This window comes from Oryctolagus cuniculus, chromosome 5, assembly GCF_964237555.1.
Source record: "Oryctolagus cuniculus chromosome 5, mOryCun1.1, whole genome shotgun sequence".
Lineage (NCBI taxonomy): Eukaryota > Metazoa > Chordata > Mammalia > Lagomorpha > Leporidae > Oryctolagus > Oryctolagus cuniculus.
Window position 1 is genome coordinate 158429804 of NC_091436.1, and position 18825 is coordinate 158448628.

The 18825-nt window shown below is 50.5% G+C and overlaps 1 protein-coding gene across 7 annotated transcripts in view; it reads right to left on the reverse strand.

Moving 5' to 3' along the window:
• Positions 1 to 3601: 3601 nt before the first annotated feature.
• Positions 3602 to 18825, reverse strand: part of HIVEP1 (HIVEP zinc finger 1) — a 144236-nt gene continuing 129012 nt past the window's right edge. For all 7 annotated transcript variants that reach the window (XM_070074401.1, XM_070074405.1, XM_070074406.1 and 4 more), the window contains 2 exons: positions 7024 to 7511; positions 3602 to 5141 (listed from right to left, as the gene is read on the reverse strand). In XM_070074401.1, the coding sequence (XP_069930502.1) occupies positions 4128 to 5141; positions 7024 to 7511 (1502 nt within the window). In that variant the 3' untranslated portion in view covers positions 3602 to 4127. The remainder of the gene's footprint in view (positions 5142 to 7023; positions 7512 to 18825) is intronic.

Below are 18825 nucleotides of genomic sequence, written 5' to 3' on the forward strand. Positions count from 1 at the left end.
GGGGCCCAAGCACTTGAATCATCATTGCTACTTTCCCAGGCCCACTAGCTGAGAGCTGGATCAGAAGTGGAGCAGCCAGGTCTGGGACCGCACTCACACGGGATGGCGACATCGCAGGCAGTTGCTAAACCTGCCACATTCTTTCGCTGCTGAAGACACCAGGACTTTGAGGTGCGGTGTTCTCATACTGTCCCAAGCAGGTGTGCTTCTTTGAGGTAGAATCTGTATCTTCTAATTTATTTTACATCTTGCATAGTATTGGCATTGGAACTTTTATTAAGACAATTTGGAGGCCAGAGAGGTTCCCTCTGACTCAGAAGACAGGGAACACCCAAGGGCAGGTTACGTCTCCAATTTTTACACCTGCGGTATCTCATACAGAAACCTGTACAGGTAAGGTTCTAGGTGAACCACGTAAGAATGGGGAACCCAATATGTTTACGTGATCAGATTGTGTAACTTGAGGAGCAGACAGAGCAGAGAGAAGGAGGGCGGGATAGAGAGGGAGTCCCTCCATCAGGTGGATCACTCCCAGATGCTAACAGGCCCGGGGCAGCCTGGACTGAACCTGGGAATCGAATCCAGGTCTCACATGAGGGGCGGTGACCCAGCAACTTGTGCCACCACTGCTGACTCCCGCGGCATGAATTAGCAGGAGGCTGGAGCTGGCACTACGTCCAGGACCCAAATCCAGGCGCTGCCAGCTGGGGATGCCGGGGTCCCAGGTGGATTCTTCGCCTCTAGGCCAAATACTTGTCCCTCTAGTATCTCACTATCCTTGGGTCATATTCACTCTCTTCACTTTTTAAAATGAAAGCAGGACGTTGTCACCGAAAGATTATAAATACTTACCTGATAATATTCTTTGAATATTAAGTAGAGAATTCTCCAAAGCCAGAAGTCATTTTTAAGATTAGATTCATAAGATTCCAGTTCTTAGAGTTTACAGGTGGTTTGAAAATCAAGTTATTCAAATGGAAACGACCTTTTTGGTGTTGCTTAAACATCTCAAAAAATAAGAGGTTAAAAGCAGAAAAAGTCAACAAGCGCACTGATGCTATCATTTGACCTGCGCATGCGTCAGGAAGGAAATACTCTGACAGTCTTCCGACAAAATGAGTGAATCTCCCATCATCCTTAGTTTCATCGTTTGAAATGCAGGTCAGGGATTAACTCACGAGAAAAGTGTCATTCACACGGTTTCTGTGAAAAGAATATCAGGGCTATATTATGAAAAAAATAAAAAAGAAAACTTCCACATTAAATACCACTGGGCAATTATTCCCAAAGCAACAGTTCCTGTGTGGCTTATGAGACTGGGAGATGAAAATACATTACTAGGCTGTCCTCCATTTATGTTACCTTAGAATACATTTCCAAATAACAGATACAGTTGTTTTTGAAAACTAGAAAAGTGGTTTTGGCTCATCAGCTATTTCTTCTAACGGTCCTGGATGGTGCCATTTTGGTGGATTCAGGCAAGAAGATACTGGAATTTTATGTATTATGCTTTCAACCTATTTTGCCGAAGAGGTTTGCGATGCAATTGTACCCTTGTTCTTGACCCATCAGGGTCTTCTCAGGACAACAGACTAAAAGACAAATGCTTTTTTGGTAATTTCTGTAATTCAGACCAGTTCTCTGAATTACGTCACGGGCAAGTCATTTGCACTTGGGAATATCAAGTGAACAGCAGTCCTTGGGAAAAGGCGACTTCACATGGGTTAAAGCCAACCTCCCTTGTTGGTTCATATGAGTCTCTCAACATAACGGCTCAGACTTTGCTATCATTTCTTCGTAGCTGCATATGTCAAACACACTGTGCCTCTATGTACAATGCAGCCACGTCCAGAAAACCTCACAGTGCCCAAAGCATCCTGAGGTGGAGTATGCACTGACCGCACCTAACAAGCACTCCGGCTCGGCAGCAGGGTGCACTGCAGAGCGCCAGGGGTTTCCCGGGGTGACCGGCCACCTTGCAGCAGCCTGGGAACTGTGCTCACTGCCACTGCACGGCTGTGCAGGAGCCAATCTGCCAGCATGGCGTCAGCGCACGGAAGACCCCCGTGCAACATTCCAAGTACAGTTTCTACTGAATGTGTATCATTTTTGCACGATCATTTGTCTAGACAATCATGAATCAAACCACTCAGGTTGAGTACTGCATGTACCAGCAAAAAAATATTTGCAAAGCCACATTAAAGCAAGAAGGTTACTAATCCTAAAGGCATGTGCATACTGTAATGAATCTTGAATGGTCCAAAGTACAAAATAAGATTAAGGCATATTACAACATTATGACACTTTTCAAGGGAGCATACAAGTATATGACAACAAGGATTAAAGGCAGTAATTCTTCAAATTAAGAAAATGCTATACAAACTAAAAATAAAAAAAAAAAAACCTCCTCCAGCTAAAATTCTGAGCATTACTTTTGGTTTCAGAGAAGTGATATATACTTAATGTATAGCCACAGGCTTAAGGATATGTATTATACTGCTTTAAAACTGTAGACAACAAAAGGATAACAGAAGATGGGGCACACAGTTAAAAGTTAATAATTATTTTGAAACTTCAGACAGATAAGGAACCTCCTTTTCAACAACCATATTGATAGGGCAATGTAATTGCTACAGAAGTTTCCAAAATTCCTTTCATGTCTGTCTCAGAATAAGAAAGGCAGTCTTAGGATTTCTGAAGACTCTGTTACTTAATCTGCGCTAAGGTAGAAACCTACACTGAAGCTTGCACCTGAGGCTGGTGCATCCTGGAGACTCCTGACTGGGTGAGGGCGGCCAGGTGGGCAGGCCGGGTGCCTTCCTCAGAATCACAGGTGTGAGGCAGGGGGCTGGTTAGGAGGGGTCTCCACACTCCATCATCCCTCATTGTCCCACCAGCTTCATGTCCCTGCCACCAGCATGAAGCCAGTCTTTAACTCAGAGAACACACAGCCTTGCTAATGCACTATGTATTCAGATCCCAAAGCTCCAACTGGCACTCACAGATCCAGTGTCTGTAACCCTTGGACAGTGTAACCACCCAGCGGCAACCATGGATTCTCCCAACCCCTCATTTTCCTAAGTGAGTGAGGAGGGTCATAGGGCCCAGGACAGGAAGTAATCATTGCTAGACAATCATTTAGGTAATTTACAAGTCCGAATTTGGGTCTTGCCCCAGTCTTGGGTTAGTGCTGGACAGAGCTCTCGCCCAGGTGCACAGAGCTGATGTAGAGACTGGGGCTTGGAGCCTGAGAAATGGGCTTTGTGGGTCTCTCAATGAAGCCAATGTCTCACGATCGCTATTTTCTGATCAATTTTAGCAGAAATTTCCATATTCGTACTTTAGAACCTTTCCCATTTCGGGCTGCACGTTATATGTACTTACGAGAAAATGCTCTTAAATAGTCATTATTCTAAGAGGTTAGAATCTACACAATTACTTCGCACAAATGGGGTAGCGGCTCTTTTGGGGGTCTAGGTCTCAGTGTCACAAGGGAGCAAGGAACATCTCTGGGAGCGGAGGGTGGCCGGACCCCGGGCTGCGCGCCGGACAGAGCTCTGGTCAGCACATGATGTAAAGAAGGCACAGCTGAAGCACTGGAGAAGTCAGCGAACAGTATTTTACTGAAACGTTTCGGAACACAGAGAATCTGTCTGCAGTGTAGTCGCTGTCTTACACTGTAGGGCAGACCATTCTCAGAGACTAATAGGAACACAATAAATATGGAGTTTACATACTAATTCACACGCAGAAACTGCCCCACGGCCAGAGAAATCCGCATTTAACAGTGCAACATATAATTTAATCAGCTGATTTATTGGACAGGTTCTCCTTACTAAACACAAGTAACTGCCTGTTCTCATCGACATATAGAATATATTTTTATGTATATAGATATTCAACAAACTGTACAGTAGCTAAACATAAAACTCCTAAAAGGCACAATTGTCTATACAACATGTACAAAAATGGCTGGAGCTGACACAAAACAATTATTGGTCAAAAGTTCATGATTGCACAAAGATTAGTCATGAGTTCATGTCAGAAAAATGTGCTTTAAGGAAAGGAGGGCTTTCAAAGACACCTGCAAGTGTTATTAGAAAAGGACAAACGATAGAAAAGAACCTCTAGGTCGCGATCACCAGCCGGTCCTCGTCGTCACTGCTGGCGTCGCTCAGCGGTGCGGCGGGCGGCCTGCGGGGTGGCGGCGCCGGCCGGGGCGCCTGGCTGTCCGGGGCTGCCGGCTGGCCCTGAGCCGACGGCAGCTCCGGCCGGGGCGTCTGGTGCTCCGCGCCCGCTGCACCTGCGCCCTCGGGCACAGGTGGCTCCGGCGGGGCTCCCGGCGACCCCTGAGGAGACTCGGTCCTGCTGCCCTGGTTGGCGGGGGCTACATCAGTCTGCTTGGGTTGTGTGTCACGCGCTTTGCTCTGGGAGACTGGCAGCTCGGGGGCCCCGTGGGCGTCCACGGGCACCTGACTGACCGAGGGGATCAGCGCAGGCAAGGCGATGTTCAAGATCTGCAGCCCGGGGATGTGGGCCTGCGGGGCGGCGCCGCTCTGCGAGGCAGGGTTTGCGGCCAGAACCTGTAGCCCCACGGCGTTGAGCGCCAGGCCTGGCGGCTGCACCTGTGGGCCCACGCTGCCGCCGGCCAGGCCCACGATGCTGACCGTCTCCAGGCTGCCCGGCGGCCTCAGCCTCTGCAGGCCAGGCACCCGGATCTGGCCAATGGGAATGCAGGGCACGACGCTGCTGGGGGGCTGCGCGGTGCCGGGCGCTTCTGCCGCAGCATCCGCAGGGGTGCCCATGGTCCTGTGGAGGACACTCACGGCGGGGATGGCCAGCTGCATGGGCCCCGCCTGAATGGGTACAAAGGTGGAGTAGGTGAGGCCGGCGGGGACCACGTGGATGCCCCCGACGGGGACCATGTTGTAAGGTGTTCGGGACTGCTGCTGCGAATGCAGCGGCAGGTGGCTGAACAGGTGCGTCTGGGGCGAGGGCGAGGGTGAGCCGGGAGTCGGGCGCTGCGTGGCCTGCTGCTTCTGCTCTTGTGTGTCCGGACGAGGCGAGGCCTGGGCCGGCACCCCCGCTGCAGGCGAGGGGCTGTGCGGGCTGGCGGCGGGCAGTCCCGCAGGGGACAAGTTCTGAAAGACAAGAGAGAGCCGTTCTGTTACAACAGAGCTTTCTAAGCCATGGAGCTAAAACGCCCCTGCTCGCTCCATCTTCTCGCTCCACGAGCGTATTTGTGGTTTATAAAAATTACAAGCTTGTTAAAAACCTGTACTATGATTTGTAAAAGTAAGTGTCCCTCTAAAAAAACATTGTATCTCTAATTAAATCTTTATTTTTTTTTTTCTAGTGCAAACGACAGCAACGTGGCTTGCAGTTTGTATAGCACTGTTCATTTTTCATGCCAACTGCCTGGATTTCAACACACTACAGTAAGACATGATCCCAACTACAGTCTTACATGGTGGTTATTCCCCGAACCACCAGCCCTGTCCCCTCTCAGGGACTAGGCGCCGTTCAGGCACCAAGATATTTGTTGGCTGGATCAACTCAGCAGGGAAAAATTACCCAGAGTATTAACTGCCCATGAAATAGGGCTGTCACATTAGCAAAAAGGCCTTTAGCTGTTGGTTTGTTCATATGAACTGTCCACTGACAACCACTTTCCAGGGACTGCCCGGCATGTGAGATTTTAGGATGGAGAAACAGAACACGTGTGGCAATACAGAAGATGTGGCTGGCAGGGACCGATCCATCTTGTCTGTCTTCCTTTCCACCCACGATGGCTATCCACACCAGCTTATCCTTGGTAATACCTCTATCACAGAGCTATGCCCATTTACGTATTAGCGTCTCTATCAACATCACTTAAACGCTAAAATGATTCTAGTCTAAGAAGTCAGGCTAGTCTGCAGACACCCAAGTCTTCTAGTTTATGCTCAAGCGCTGTCTTGCAAACCACATTCTATCGCCTAGAGCAATGTTCAATGCCCACCAGAGCAGGGAGGGCTGAAAGGAGAGGAGCAGTGTTCTCCCCAGAGCCCAGGAACCGCCGGGAGCCAGCCAGGGGTGAGGCAGCAGCTCCTCAGGTGCCTTCGGCGCGCCTCGCGGGAGGCCTGCGTCTGCTTCCCCAGGCTGTGGCAAGCAATGTGATGGCTCAAGCCAAGGCAGCTGTCTGCGCTGACCGTCTCGTCAATGGGGAAGCAGAGTGACAATGTCTAGATAGCTCAGTGCAAACCCTCGCCCCAGCCGCGTGCACACACAGCTCAGGACACCGTGGTGTGGAGGAGCCCCGCGGCCCCGTGTTCAGTGGGCACACACAGCTCAGGAATCCATGGCACGGAGGAGCCCTGTGTTCAGCGGGCACACACAGCTCAGGACACCGTGGCACGGAGGAGCCCTGTGTTCAGTGGGCACACACAGCTCAGGACACCATGGTGTGGAGGAGCCCCGTGTTCAGTGGGCACACACAGCTCAGGACACCATGGTGTGGAGGAGCCCCGTGTTCAGTGGGCACACACAGCTCAGGACACCATGGTGTGGAGGAGCCCCGTGTTCAGTGGGCACACACAGCTCAGGACACCATGGTGTGGAGGAGCCCCGTGTTCAGTGGGCACACACAGCTCAGGACACCATGGTGTGGAGGAGCCCTGTGTTCAGTGGGCACACACAGCTCAGGAATCCGTGGCACGGAGGAGCCCCGCAGCCCCGTGTTCAGCGGGCACACCCGTCTTTTACTTTAAGGTATTTTAGAGCACCAGGGATCAACGTGGGTATTTCCCGGAACCTGCCAGCTCTCTCACGGACTTAGAGTGCCACACGCAAACTCTGATTAAAATACTCCACAAGGCTCCGACAGACACTAAAAGGCTTCTGCCCTAAAATATACAGAAATGTAGACTCACGCAAACTGCTTGGCCAAGGACAGCCACTCAGGTACACGGTCTTCCTGACCGTTAGGTTCTGCACGCCTAGCGGATGAAAAGCAGCACATTGAGCGCAGAACCGGCCATTTACCTTTCCCGCCGCAGGACTGCTGAGAATTTCCTCTGCTTCAGGGTAGTCCACGGACATCTGCCGACACGGGGACCGCGGCGCAGCTCTGGGGGCGGGGTCTGCACCAGGTGGCCCCCGGCCCTCGTCCTTGGCAGCAGGCAGCCTGGCCTTCACTGGTGAGTCCGTCTTCCGGCCGCAGCCGGATCGCACGGCGCTCAGCACCGTCATCTTGGTGAGCAGCGCCCGGGGCAGCACATCCATGGGGTCGGCGTGCAGCCCCGAGCAGCAGTCGGGCGTCCTGCTGTCCTCGTCAGCGCTCACCGGCTCCGGCAGGCCGCCTCGGCAGGGAAGGTGCTGGGGGCTGGCTGGAACCGAGGGCGCGGCCGACAGGACCGACTCGGCCTGGCTGTCTTCGTCATCGTCTTCGTTCTCGTTCTCTTCCTCATCGGGGCCATCCGATTCTTCCAGGTCATAGCCGGACCGCTCATAACTGAACCTCTGCTTTTCATCTAGTGAGACAACCAAGAGAGTCCATTATAGAATGTTCCGCGCGTGGACAGGGCAAGCTTTCATTCCCTATGAGCCTGGCGACACTGTGAGGGAGGCTAGACAAGGGCCCTGCCCACAGAAGCCCCACCGTAGCCGAGGAGAGGGAGAGGGAGAGGAGCCGGGCGGCCCGACGGGGACTCGGGAGGGCGGCACGGCCATGGCAGGCGGGGTGAGTGCCACGCAGGCAGAGAGGGCCAGACACAGAGATGGAGGGGAAGCTCCCAAGCAGTGTACCGGAAATATCTCTAAAACACGAGCGAACGCTCAGCCCACACTTTTCCTGGACTCCTAGTCGCGGTCCTAGTCGTCCTTTCATTGAATAAATCAAGAAGAGACAAAATGTTGATGGCACTTGGTGTTTGCAAGCCAAATAATTTTAATATTTTAGTAGAGCTACAGGCGTGTTCCTTTGAGCCTTGGCATGGTATTCTTTAAGGCTTTTTTCTTTTTTAAACCAAGAGATGTGCTAAATTTTCTTGTCAATTTTTTCTCTGCTCTGATTCAATCTCTCACAAGAAGGGGGGGGGGTATCTAAACACCCTTAACATCAGCCTCCTAACCTCATTGGATTTAACAAGGAATATTCCAGCTGGAACAGGGAACAGTCCCAGGATTCTCCTAATTTTAAGTAGGACTTGGTTTAAAAACTTCACCTAATCAAAATCTTGTAAGTTAGAGGCCCAGCCCCTTGGAAAGCTGATAGACGCTGGAGAGTTAACAGGGGGAGGGATGTGAACATCTCCCCACCTCCTTGTAACTGAGAGGCAGCGAGGTAGGCGCGGGGTCACCCCTCGTTTAGCTGTCACACAGTCTGCATTCACACGCACAGCAATGCCCCCTGCTCTGCAGTTTTGCTTTTTCTGGTTTCAGTCACCTACGAGCAATGACAGTCCACAAATATCAGGCAGAAAATTCTAGAAAGAAGCCATTCGCAAGTTTTAAATCGGGCACTGGCTGTTCTGAGCAGTCCGATGACACTCTGCCCCCTTCCGCCCCATCCTGCCTGGAACGCGGGTCAGCCCTCCATCCTGCCCGTCAGTCACTTAGCGGCTACTTTGGTTACTAGATCGAATGTGTTCAAGTGAAAGATGAGAAATACCTGGGACATGACATGGGTCACGTGAGTTCTGCTAAAACGGTCAACAGAAGGAAACAAGGAATCGGTAGGACTGTGACACCTCCGGGGGCTACAGCTCTCGTTGACTCTCGACACGAACCTCACTCAGCCGCTCACAGCACAGGACAGGGTGTCGTCCGCTGTGGTCCAGATCTGGGGCCAGGAGCAGTGGCCTTGCGGGAAGGCAAAAGAACCCCACTGGGTCCATCGCCCGTCTTGCCACTGGGCAAACAGAAGCCACTGCTGGCGTCAGGACACTGTTGAAAGCTCACCGCGGCAGGGAAGAGAACAGCAGAAAAACACGGCACGGCGCTCTGCAAAGGGACACGGTTACAACCGTGCACACACAATAGCTGGCGGAGGAGCAGGAGGACGGAGGAGGCCCCAGCTCTGAAACGTACGAGACTGAACCTCCGTGAGAACAGGGACGCACATGTCCTCCTCCTCACCCCCTCACGCCCAGCTAAGCAGTCCTGAACAAGGGCGTGGCAAGATGTGGCTGGGAAAGGGACAGAGGTCAAGAGTGGGAGGTGCAGGGCAAAAGGAAGACCTAAAACCGGACCTGAATAGATGCTGCTCTTGTGATCCAGGGATGCAGCTCCCGCTTAGAACGCCAGGTGTCTGTGGGCACAGGCAGCCCCCACACAGGGAGGACGGCCAGGGCCACCACAGGCTCTTTCCAGGTTAAGAATGGTGCACCTGTGCCCCCAGTGTTTCCCATGAGGTGTCCCGCCTTCAACCCCAAACTACAAGACATCCACAAAGGCAGGAGAAATCCACTCTGAAGAGACAAAGTTATCAAGAGAACCAGAGATGTTAGACCGGACAGAGAATTTAGAATGATGATGATGGATACGTTCAACGTGCCCCTGGGGAAAGTGGGCAGCAGGCACTATCAGATGGGGATTTCTGCTGGAATTTCTGCACTGTCTAGGAGCCCTAAAAACCAACGACATGGAAATACCACAAATGGGGCCAGCACAGTGGAGCAGCGGGTTAACGCCCTGGCCTGAAGTGCTGGCATCCCACATGGGCACTGGTTCAGGACCTGGCTGCTCCACTTCCAATCCAGCTCTCTGCTATGGCCCGGGAAAGCAGAAGATGGCCCAAGTCCTTGGGCCCCTGCACCAACATGGGAAACCCAGAAGAAGCTCCTGGCTCCTGGCTTCGGATTTGCACAGCTCTGGCCGTTGCAGCTAATTGGGAAGTGAACCATCAGATGGAAGACCTCTCTCTTTCTCTCTGCCTCTCCTCTCTCTCTGTGTAACTCTGACTTTCAAATAAATAAATAAATCTTTAAAAACAAAATACCACAAATGAAAAACATAGTAACAGTGCCAGCAAGAAAACTGCCAAACCAGATTTCCATGCCTACGGAAAGGAACTCAAGACAAAGGAGAAACTGAGACTTTTCTTAGAAGACAAAACAAAAGTGAGGGGATTTGCTGCAAGCAGACCTGCCTGCCAACAAACGTCAAAGGAAGGTCTTCAGGCAGAAAGAACACGAGTCAGGCGGAATGGAATACGTGAGGCTGAAAGGCTCTTTCTTAGTTGTAATTGCCCTGAAAGAGAATCGACTGTATGGAGCAAAAGTAGTAAGAATAGATTTCGTTTTTATAGCATATGTACATATAAAAGGTGCCAGGCTGAGGCAAAGTATGGAGCAGAGGAATTGTGAGAACGCTATTTACAAGTCAGTCCATGTCACGTTATTTCAAAGTGGACAACCAAAATCATTAAAAATGTATCCAATAAATCTGAGGAGATAAAATAGAATGATATAAATGCTGAATTAATTATGAGAGAAGGCATAAAAGAAAACTCAAAAGAGAAAACATGAAATTAAAAACAGTGGGCAACATGGCAAATTTTAACCCTGCTACATGCAGGATAACATTAGAAGCAATAGCCTCACACATCAGTTAAGAGACTGAAACTGATAAAGGATTGGTATGCGCAACACCATAAGGAGCTGATAAAATTCAACAACAAAACAAACCATGCTGTTAAGAAATGGTTTTACTTGTTAAAATTATTTGGTGTGGGGCCGGTGCTGTGGCGCAGTGGGTTAAAACCCTGGCCTGAAGCGCTGGCATCCCATATGGGTGCCAGTTCTAGTCCTGGCTGCTCCTCTTCTGATCCAGCTCTCTGCTATGGCCTGGGAAAGCAGAAGAAGATGACCTAAGTCCTTGGGCCCCTGCACCCACGTGGGAGACCTGGAAGAAGCTCCTGGCTCCTGGCTTCAGATTGGCGCAGCTCCGGCCATTGCGGCCAACTGGGGAGTGGACCAACGGATGGAAGACCTCTCTCTCTGCCTCTATCTCTCTGTAACTCTTTCAAATAAATAAACAAATCATAAAAAAAAATCTTGGAAAGTGAGTATGAAAAAAAAACTACACAGATTTCAAAATTCTGAGCACCAAAATAACCAAAAGCACAATCAATAAGATAAAAATTGATAAATCAGTTTAATTAACTTTTTTTTTTTTTGACAGGCAGAGTTACACAGTGAGAGAGAGACAGACAGACAGAGAGAAAGGTCTTCTTTCCGTTGGTTCACCTGGACCCCAAATGGCCTTTATTGCTGGCGCACCGCGCCAATCCAAAGCCAGGAGCCAGGAGCTTCCTTCTGCTCTCCCACGTGGGTACAGGGCCCAAGCACTTGGGCCATCCTCCACTGCCCTCCCGGCCACAGCAGAGAGCTAGACTGGAAGAGGAGCAACCAGGACAGAATCCGGTGCCCCAACCGGGACTAGAACCCAGGGTGTTGGTGCCACAGGCGGAGGATTAGCCTAGTGAGCCGCGGTACTGGCCAGTTTTATTAATATTTTTAAAAGTTTCTGTTTTGCAAAAGACATTGTAAAAAACAACAGCAACGGGAACAACAAAAGAAAAACCCAAGCCACACACTGGGAGGAGACTTCCGCAAAGCACATTTCTGACAGAGGGGCTCTATCCAAAACACAGGAAGAACCACCAAAATGCTGCAGGGAGAAAACCACCCAATTTTAAAAATGGGCAAGATTGGGGGCCGGCGCTGTGGCTCACTTGGTTAATCCTCCACCTGCGGCGCCGGCTTCCCATGTGGGCACTGGGTTCTAGTCCCAGTTGCTCCTCTTTCAGTCCAGCTCTCTGCTATGGCCCGGGAGGGCAGTGGAGGATGGCCCAAGTGCTTGGGCCCCTGTACCCGCATGGGAGACCAGGAGGAAGCACCTGGCTTCTGGCTTCAGATCAGCGCAGCTCCGGCTGTAGCAGCCATTTGAGGGGTGAACCAATGGAAGGAAGACCTTTCTCTCTGTCTGTCTCTCTCTCTCACTGTCTATTTGTTAAAAAAAAAAAAAAAAAGGGCAAGATTTCCAACACAAGGGAAGACTTCTGAAAGGCAAACAGCACATGAACACGGGTTCAATATCATCAATCCTTAGGAAGAGGCAACTTAACAACACACTGCAGTATCCTTACACACCTACTAGCAATGAAATTCAGATAGAAAACACACACAAGCAACAACACTAAGGAGCCGCCCTGGCAAGACCACATCTTGGCAAGGTTGTAGAGCAGCCAGCACACGTATCGCTCATCTACTGCTGAACAAGTATGTGAACAGGGAGATGAGCACCAGGTTTCTCAGACGACATGGAAAGTTAAAACAGCGAGCAATTGGAAGCACTAGAACAGGCTTCGTGGTGCTGCGCAAATTGATTTTTTCATTTATTCACGGGCATGCGTGGGCTGGTATGCACGCTCGCACTCCCTAGCTCCACCCATGGAGAGGGGCGAGAGGCAGCCGCAGGCCGGCTGCAATGAGCACACCACCTAGCAGGCAGATCTGGGCTTTGAAACGCCACTCCAAGGAAAAGGACCCAGAGGGCCTCATGGAAGCACCTGGCTTCAGTGCTAGAACTCCTTGGAGAGCTAGAAAGTAAGAAATCACTTAAAAAAAAAAAAAGTGGGGGCATGCAGGAAGGGCACAGGCCTAGCCCTTAGGGAATCCCCAGTGGCCAATGGCCAGCTGAACTACACAGTAAACTGTACTGGACTGCATTACCCAAAGGATAAAATACCTATCTTTTAGTCCAGACTGACACAAATGAACGAGTGGAGACATTCTAACTAATAAATTAGAACATCATAGTACTATCACAGACAAGAGCCATCAATGTGTAAACTGGGCATTGGCCTAACCTCAAAGTAGCTCTCTACCAATGTTTACCGCACAGAATCCTGACAGCTTAGCCTGGTGACAAAGGCTAACATGACCGAACCTCCTGTACCCAGACGTGAGGCCCTAGGAAAACACATCCCACTGCGGTGTCCTTCCCAGTAACGTCAACCTCAGGCTGGCGCTGTGATGCAGCAGGTGAAGCCGCCACCTGTGACGCTGACATCCCAAATGGGCGCTGGTTTGTGTCCCGGCTGCTCCACTTCAGATCCAGGCCCCTGCTAACGGGCCTGGGAAAACCAGCAGGAGATGGCCCAGGTACTTGGCCCCCTTCCACCCACAAGGGAGATCTGGATGGAGCTCCTGGCTTCAGCCCGGCCCAGTCCAGGCCATTGTGGCCCTCTGGAGAGCAAACCAGGAGATGGAAGATCTCTCTGTGTCTCTCCCTAACTCTGACTTTCAAATAAATAAGTAAATCTTAAGAAAAAAAAAAAAGCGCAGCATAGCCTCAATTTAATCATAACACAAAGCACACCCTAAAAGCACACTGAAAACCATTCTTCAGACTGAAGTTACCGATTTTCCTTCTGAAGGCTATGAAAGACAGGACAGGCTGAGAACACACTGCAGGGACAGGATGCATGAACGCAGTAGGGGGCCCTGGGTCAGGGCAGGACACGCGGGGACACTGGGGAACCAGGTGAGCGCCTCAGCTCCAGGTGACTTCTCAGCACTCACAAGTATTTCACTACTGTGTATGGGGAAGCTGGGTACAGAATATACTCTATCCCAGCTTTGCAATTTTTCTGTAAGATGAAAGAGAAAAAAGCAACCTATTTTCCAGTGCTCCAGGGTCTCGAATTCACTCTGGTGATACCAATATACGGTGTCTCAAACCTGTGCAATATCCACCTCCCAGTATTCTCATAGCAGAATTAAGACTTTTCTAATAAGCACGTTTCCTTTCCTGTTGCTTAACAGGAAACTCTCCATACTTGACATCAATCCCCACACTTCTGGTTCTTCTGCAAGCATGGAATTGTTCTCCCAGATCTCCCCTAACCTCCACACATGATTTAAATCTTTACCACCTGACAGTGCTGTTATCTGGTAGCTGTTTTTTGTATTTCTCATTCAGCTGCACACATGGTGACTAAATAAATGGTTCTACTCTGGCTCCAGTCTACACTACAACAGAACCTACCTTAGTGCTACATATAAACCAATGCCGTGGGATCATACTTAAAATAAAGACTAAGACTCGCCTTTTGCTCAGAGGCTAATTTTAAAAAATGAAAAATGCAGTTCGTTATTTATGAAGCGTTGGGTCCCTAGTGCCCAAGTGCCAGAACTCAGGTTCCAACTCATACCCACTGGTCTGTGCACACCATTTCCCATTCAGTCAGGTTGTAAAGCTCGAACCACATGATAGGAAAGAATGTCAGCAATGAACTAAAGTCAGCAAGCCAGCTTAGAAAAAGGCCCGTGAGGGGCCGGTGCTGTGGCACAGCAGGTTAACACCTTGGCCTAAAGCGCCGGCATCCCATATGGGAGCTGGTTCTAGTCCTGGCTGCTCCTCTTCCCATCCACTCTCTGCTATGGCCTGGGAAAGCAGTGGAAGATGGCCCAAGTCTTTGGGCCCCTGCACCTGTGTGGGAGACACAGAAGAAGCTCCTGGCTCCTGGCTTCGGATCGGCGCAGTTCCGGCCATTGCAGCCAATTGGGGAGTGGACCATAGGATGGAAGACCTCTCTCTCTCCGCTTCTCCTCTCTCTGTGTAACTCTGACTTTCAAATAAATAAATAAATCTTTTGAAAAAAAAAAAAAAAAGGCCTGTGAGTTACATGCTCATAGGTACAGCTAAGAACAGTTTCCTGTAATTGTTTGATTAGGAACACAAGAACATAAAATCCCATCCCTAAGGAGAATGTAAACTAATAACTTCTCAAGTATACTGCAGGGCTTCACTTTGGAAGCTTGTCAATCAGCTATGTTATGCTTTAAAATACATATGGGTGTGTGTATATATATATATATATCTTATATAAATATATTCAAATTCAAGAAGCATCCTGATTTTCAGCCTATGCAGCTTATATGAAGAAATTTAAAAGATCACCATATATTTTACAAAGCACGTGTGTGTTTGTGTGTGTCTGAGACAGAGAAAGAGAGAGAGAGAGAAAGAAAGAGAGTAACTACCTAACTCTAGTTATATCTGCTTTTGTCCAGACCACACCAAAGTTCCGGTAAGGTGAGCAGTGCTGTGGGTGCCACCACACAGGGGCTACCCTGTGCCTTTTTTCTTGGACAGAGCTACAGGCCTGCGGCTTGCAGAGGACGGAGGGGCAGGGACTGGGGTTCCTTCCTCCCAAGTCTCCTCCCTGCGGTCAGGTGAGAATGCTGCTTCTGAATGCACAGTGTCTGGAACCTTCTGGAGGGGAAGGCCACTGCTGAGTGCAGAAACGCTCAAGTGGATTTCAGATCAGTCTGCATTTGTTCAGTGGGGTGGTAGGGAAGAGTGGGATGTGTTGGCGAAGTGAACAGCAACATCAGCGTCCTTTAAGATACCCGGTCACCAACGCAGAGCCCAGGTGGTCCTGCCTTCTCCCTGGAGTCCTGCGAGCAGGATTCGGTGTTCCGTGATGACGAGTGCGGCCACGCTCTGCCCATGACGAGCAAACCAGGGAGGTCGCCGGCAATACCTACTGCGCCCAACACTGCGATGTTGCTTGCTTGCTCCTCCTGCTCTACGATGCCCCGAGTACCCATCACACCAGGCACTGGCAATCGTAGCTCCTGGCCCTAGGAATCAAGGTTCCCTCATTTGCATACTGTCTACGGCTGCTCTCCCACCGGACTCTCAAAGTTCAGTGGCCAAGACAGAGAGCACGCGGCCTGCAAAACCTAAAACATTCACTACCAGGCCCGTCATGGACCACGTGTGTAGACGTCTGTCCACATTACCATGCCTACGGCTAAGGAGCATCCTGACGCAGACCTGGTGTCAGACTCATCGAACACCAGGAAGCTAAGAAACATACACAGCCAGCAAGCATCCAAGCCAGGATCTGAAACCCAGTTTCTACGCAGTTTGGCTCCGGTCATTAGCCCAGTGAGAAGTGAGAAGTGATCACCTTCTCCTATTACATCGCTACTGTTCTCTTCATTTGGTTTGTACAATGCAGCCCAGTGCTCCAGGGGGTGAATGTTACGGCTTATTCCTCTACAGTCATCAGAGACTTTTAGGGAGATGCAAGGAAGCCATATTTGCTTAGAAGACACATACATAGCCCTTAAAAGTCCCATTTATAGGGCAGGCGTTTGGCCTGGGAGTGTGGACACTGGTCGGGAGGCTGGGGTCTCACGCCAGAGTGTCTCCTAGGTCTGAGTCCCAGCTCCAGCCCTGACTTCAGATTCCCGCTGACGCACACCCTGGGACCTGGACTGAGTGCTGGTTCCTGGCTTTGGCCTGGCTTACCCCCAGCTGTTGTGGGCACTTGGGAGTAACAGGTGGCTAGGAGCTTTCTCTCGCTCACCCCCTATCTCCCTCAAAACTGTAACAACGACAATAATAATGATTGTAATAAAAATTAACGTCCCATTTATGTCCTCCTAGACAGTCACTAGTTATTCTAAATAAATGTTTCCAATACGCAGGAGAGTATTTTATATCGCCATAAAATAATTCCCTTTCTATGAATTTCAGTTTATGAGTGTCCCAAGAGGAATGCAGTGTGTCTATTTTTTTTTTTTTTTTTTCCCCAGAAGTGAATGATTCGATACAACTTCCCTGAAGGTGACTGATTTTAAAAGTGATCTGCAGAGGCCGCCGGGCGCCCTGCCCTCCCTCTGCTGCCAGACACTGCCACCTGCTGGAGCGGTGGGGCACGGCCGGCCAGGGGCGCCCGCCTCACCCGCACCTCCTGCCGCCCCCCTTTGTCTGGTTTTGGTTTTCTCCTATTTAAACAAATACTACTTTGAAAGCCAAACAGACAGCAGCATCCAGGGGAAGATTTTTTTGTTGTTGTTCAAGTACGCAAATACTACAGGCTTTTGTTTTTAAGTTGGAAACATGATTTAAAAATATAAGGGCCCAGAAGTGAATGCTGGTTAATTTTAGGCAGTAAACCAAGACTGCCCTATCTATACTGTTCCCAGAGATCTCAACGCTTTTTACTTTAAATTCAGGTCCTACAGCCTCTCACGGCTCATCGTTTTCTTTCACGTGCAGTGCACCAGCGGCTCAGTGTTGGGGGTTCTAACGTGTCTGCACACTCTGTCTGTGAGGGCCACAGGCCACGTCAATCCACATGCCCGGTCCCATCTGCTCCTCCTCCTGACTGTGGAAGCTTTCCAAATTAGTAACGGTAACTGTGCATTCTTCTGGACTACAGAGATATTTCAGTACCCGTTTGCAACATATGCTTGCTGTAGTTTCATCCTGTACATGGGCACTTTCCTTAAAGAGAGTAGTAACGGTGCCTCTGAAAGCCCCAGGGACAACCTCTTCGCCAGGCTTCGTTTCAAAGGAAGGCTCTGCTCTTATTTTTATAAAACTCGCCGAAATCGTTTGCAAGGGCGAATGGGAAACAGGTTTTAGAACCTGTGGTGTTACGGCTCTTCTTACACAAGAGCCGGGCCGGACCGCGTGCCAGCTGAGGGGCACATTAACATTCCTCGCATTGAAGGGCAGCATTGTGTTGAGGAAAGCATTCTTTTGATCAAAGGACGGAAAAGCCAACGGCCAGCAGCAGGACTTCTGACACAGGAGATGACCGCTGCTCCCTCCGTGTGGGAGGCGAGAACACGGGGCGTGTGCAGCAGACTGTGGGATGGACGCAGCGTGGGCAGAGACCACGGTAAACCACGCGGTGACTCCTGCTACGTGCCGAACGTCAGCCTATGAATGGCTAGCTTGCAGTAATTGACAATTCCCTCTGCTTAATTCAAAATAAACATTTCTCAACATCCACAAATGTGCTCCCTTGAGAACAAGAATTCAGCTGCTGCAGGGCGAGACGGGGGCCAACAGGCAGGAAAGACCCAGTGAGGGTCTGTGGCCTTCACAGGCCACCATCACAGCAGCCTTTAGCGGATCCTGCCGACTGGGAATGGCACGCTGTCGGGGACCCGCACTCCAGGCGGCACAGCAGAGGAGAACATGGGAGACACTGCAGGTGAGTGGGAATAAATCGGGGGAAAACCTTGAGTCGCAAAGCAAACAGGGGCGGCTTCCTGCATGACTTGGGCTTCTCCCGGCAAGCCTCACGCCCACAGGTGTCACCAGAGGGTGACCACGCAGGAACGCTGGACTCTTGTGAGCCAGGGGGTGCTTCTTGGTGATAACTACACTTGTGCTACAGAGAAGACCCGTTAAATGACCAAGCCCTCACTCCTCCCCGCTAAATCTAAAAACGCTATTCCTGGGTTGCTGCGTGCCCTTGCCCTCTGCAGGGTCTGGCAGGGGGCGTGGCTTTTCCATTTGGATTTAGAAAGCGTGTCTCTCAGATAACACCCTCTCTCGTCTGTGTCCCACAGGTCTGAGATAATGGAAATTTATTCGTGGGTGGCAGTTCTGCCATGTCCCAGGAGCACTGGGAGGGTATGTGCTGAGTTTCACACCTTCTTAAGGCACCACAGGACTCCATGATGCGATCAGCAGGCCACCGGTGTGCCATCAAGACCAGGGAGACTCAGGGTCACCCATCTTCACTCTGCTCAAGACCTGGTGTCTGGAGACCTAGCTTCTGAAAGGACACACGGACCCCAGACCTTGACTGTAGCTATTTAGGCTTTCTTACAATTTTTTTTTTGACAGGCAGAGTGGACAGTGAGAGAGAGAGACAGAGAGAAAGGTCTTCCTTTGCCGTTGGTTCATCCTCCAATGGCTGCCGCGGCCGGCGCGCTGCAGCCGGCGCACCACACTGATGCGATGGCAGGAGCCAGGTACTTCTCCTGGTCTCCCATGGGGTGCAGGGCCCAAGCACTTGGG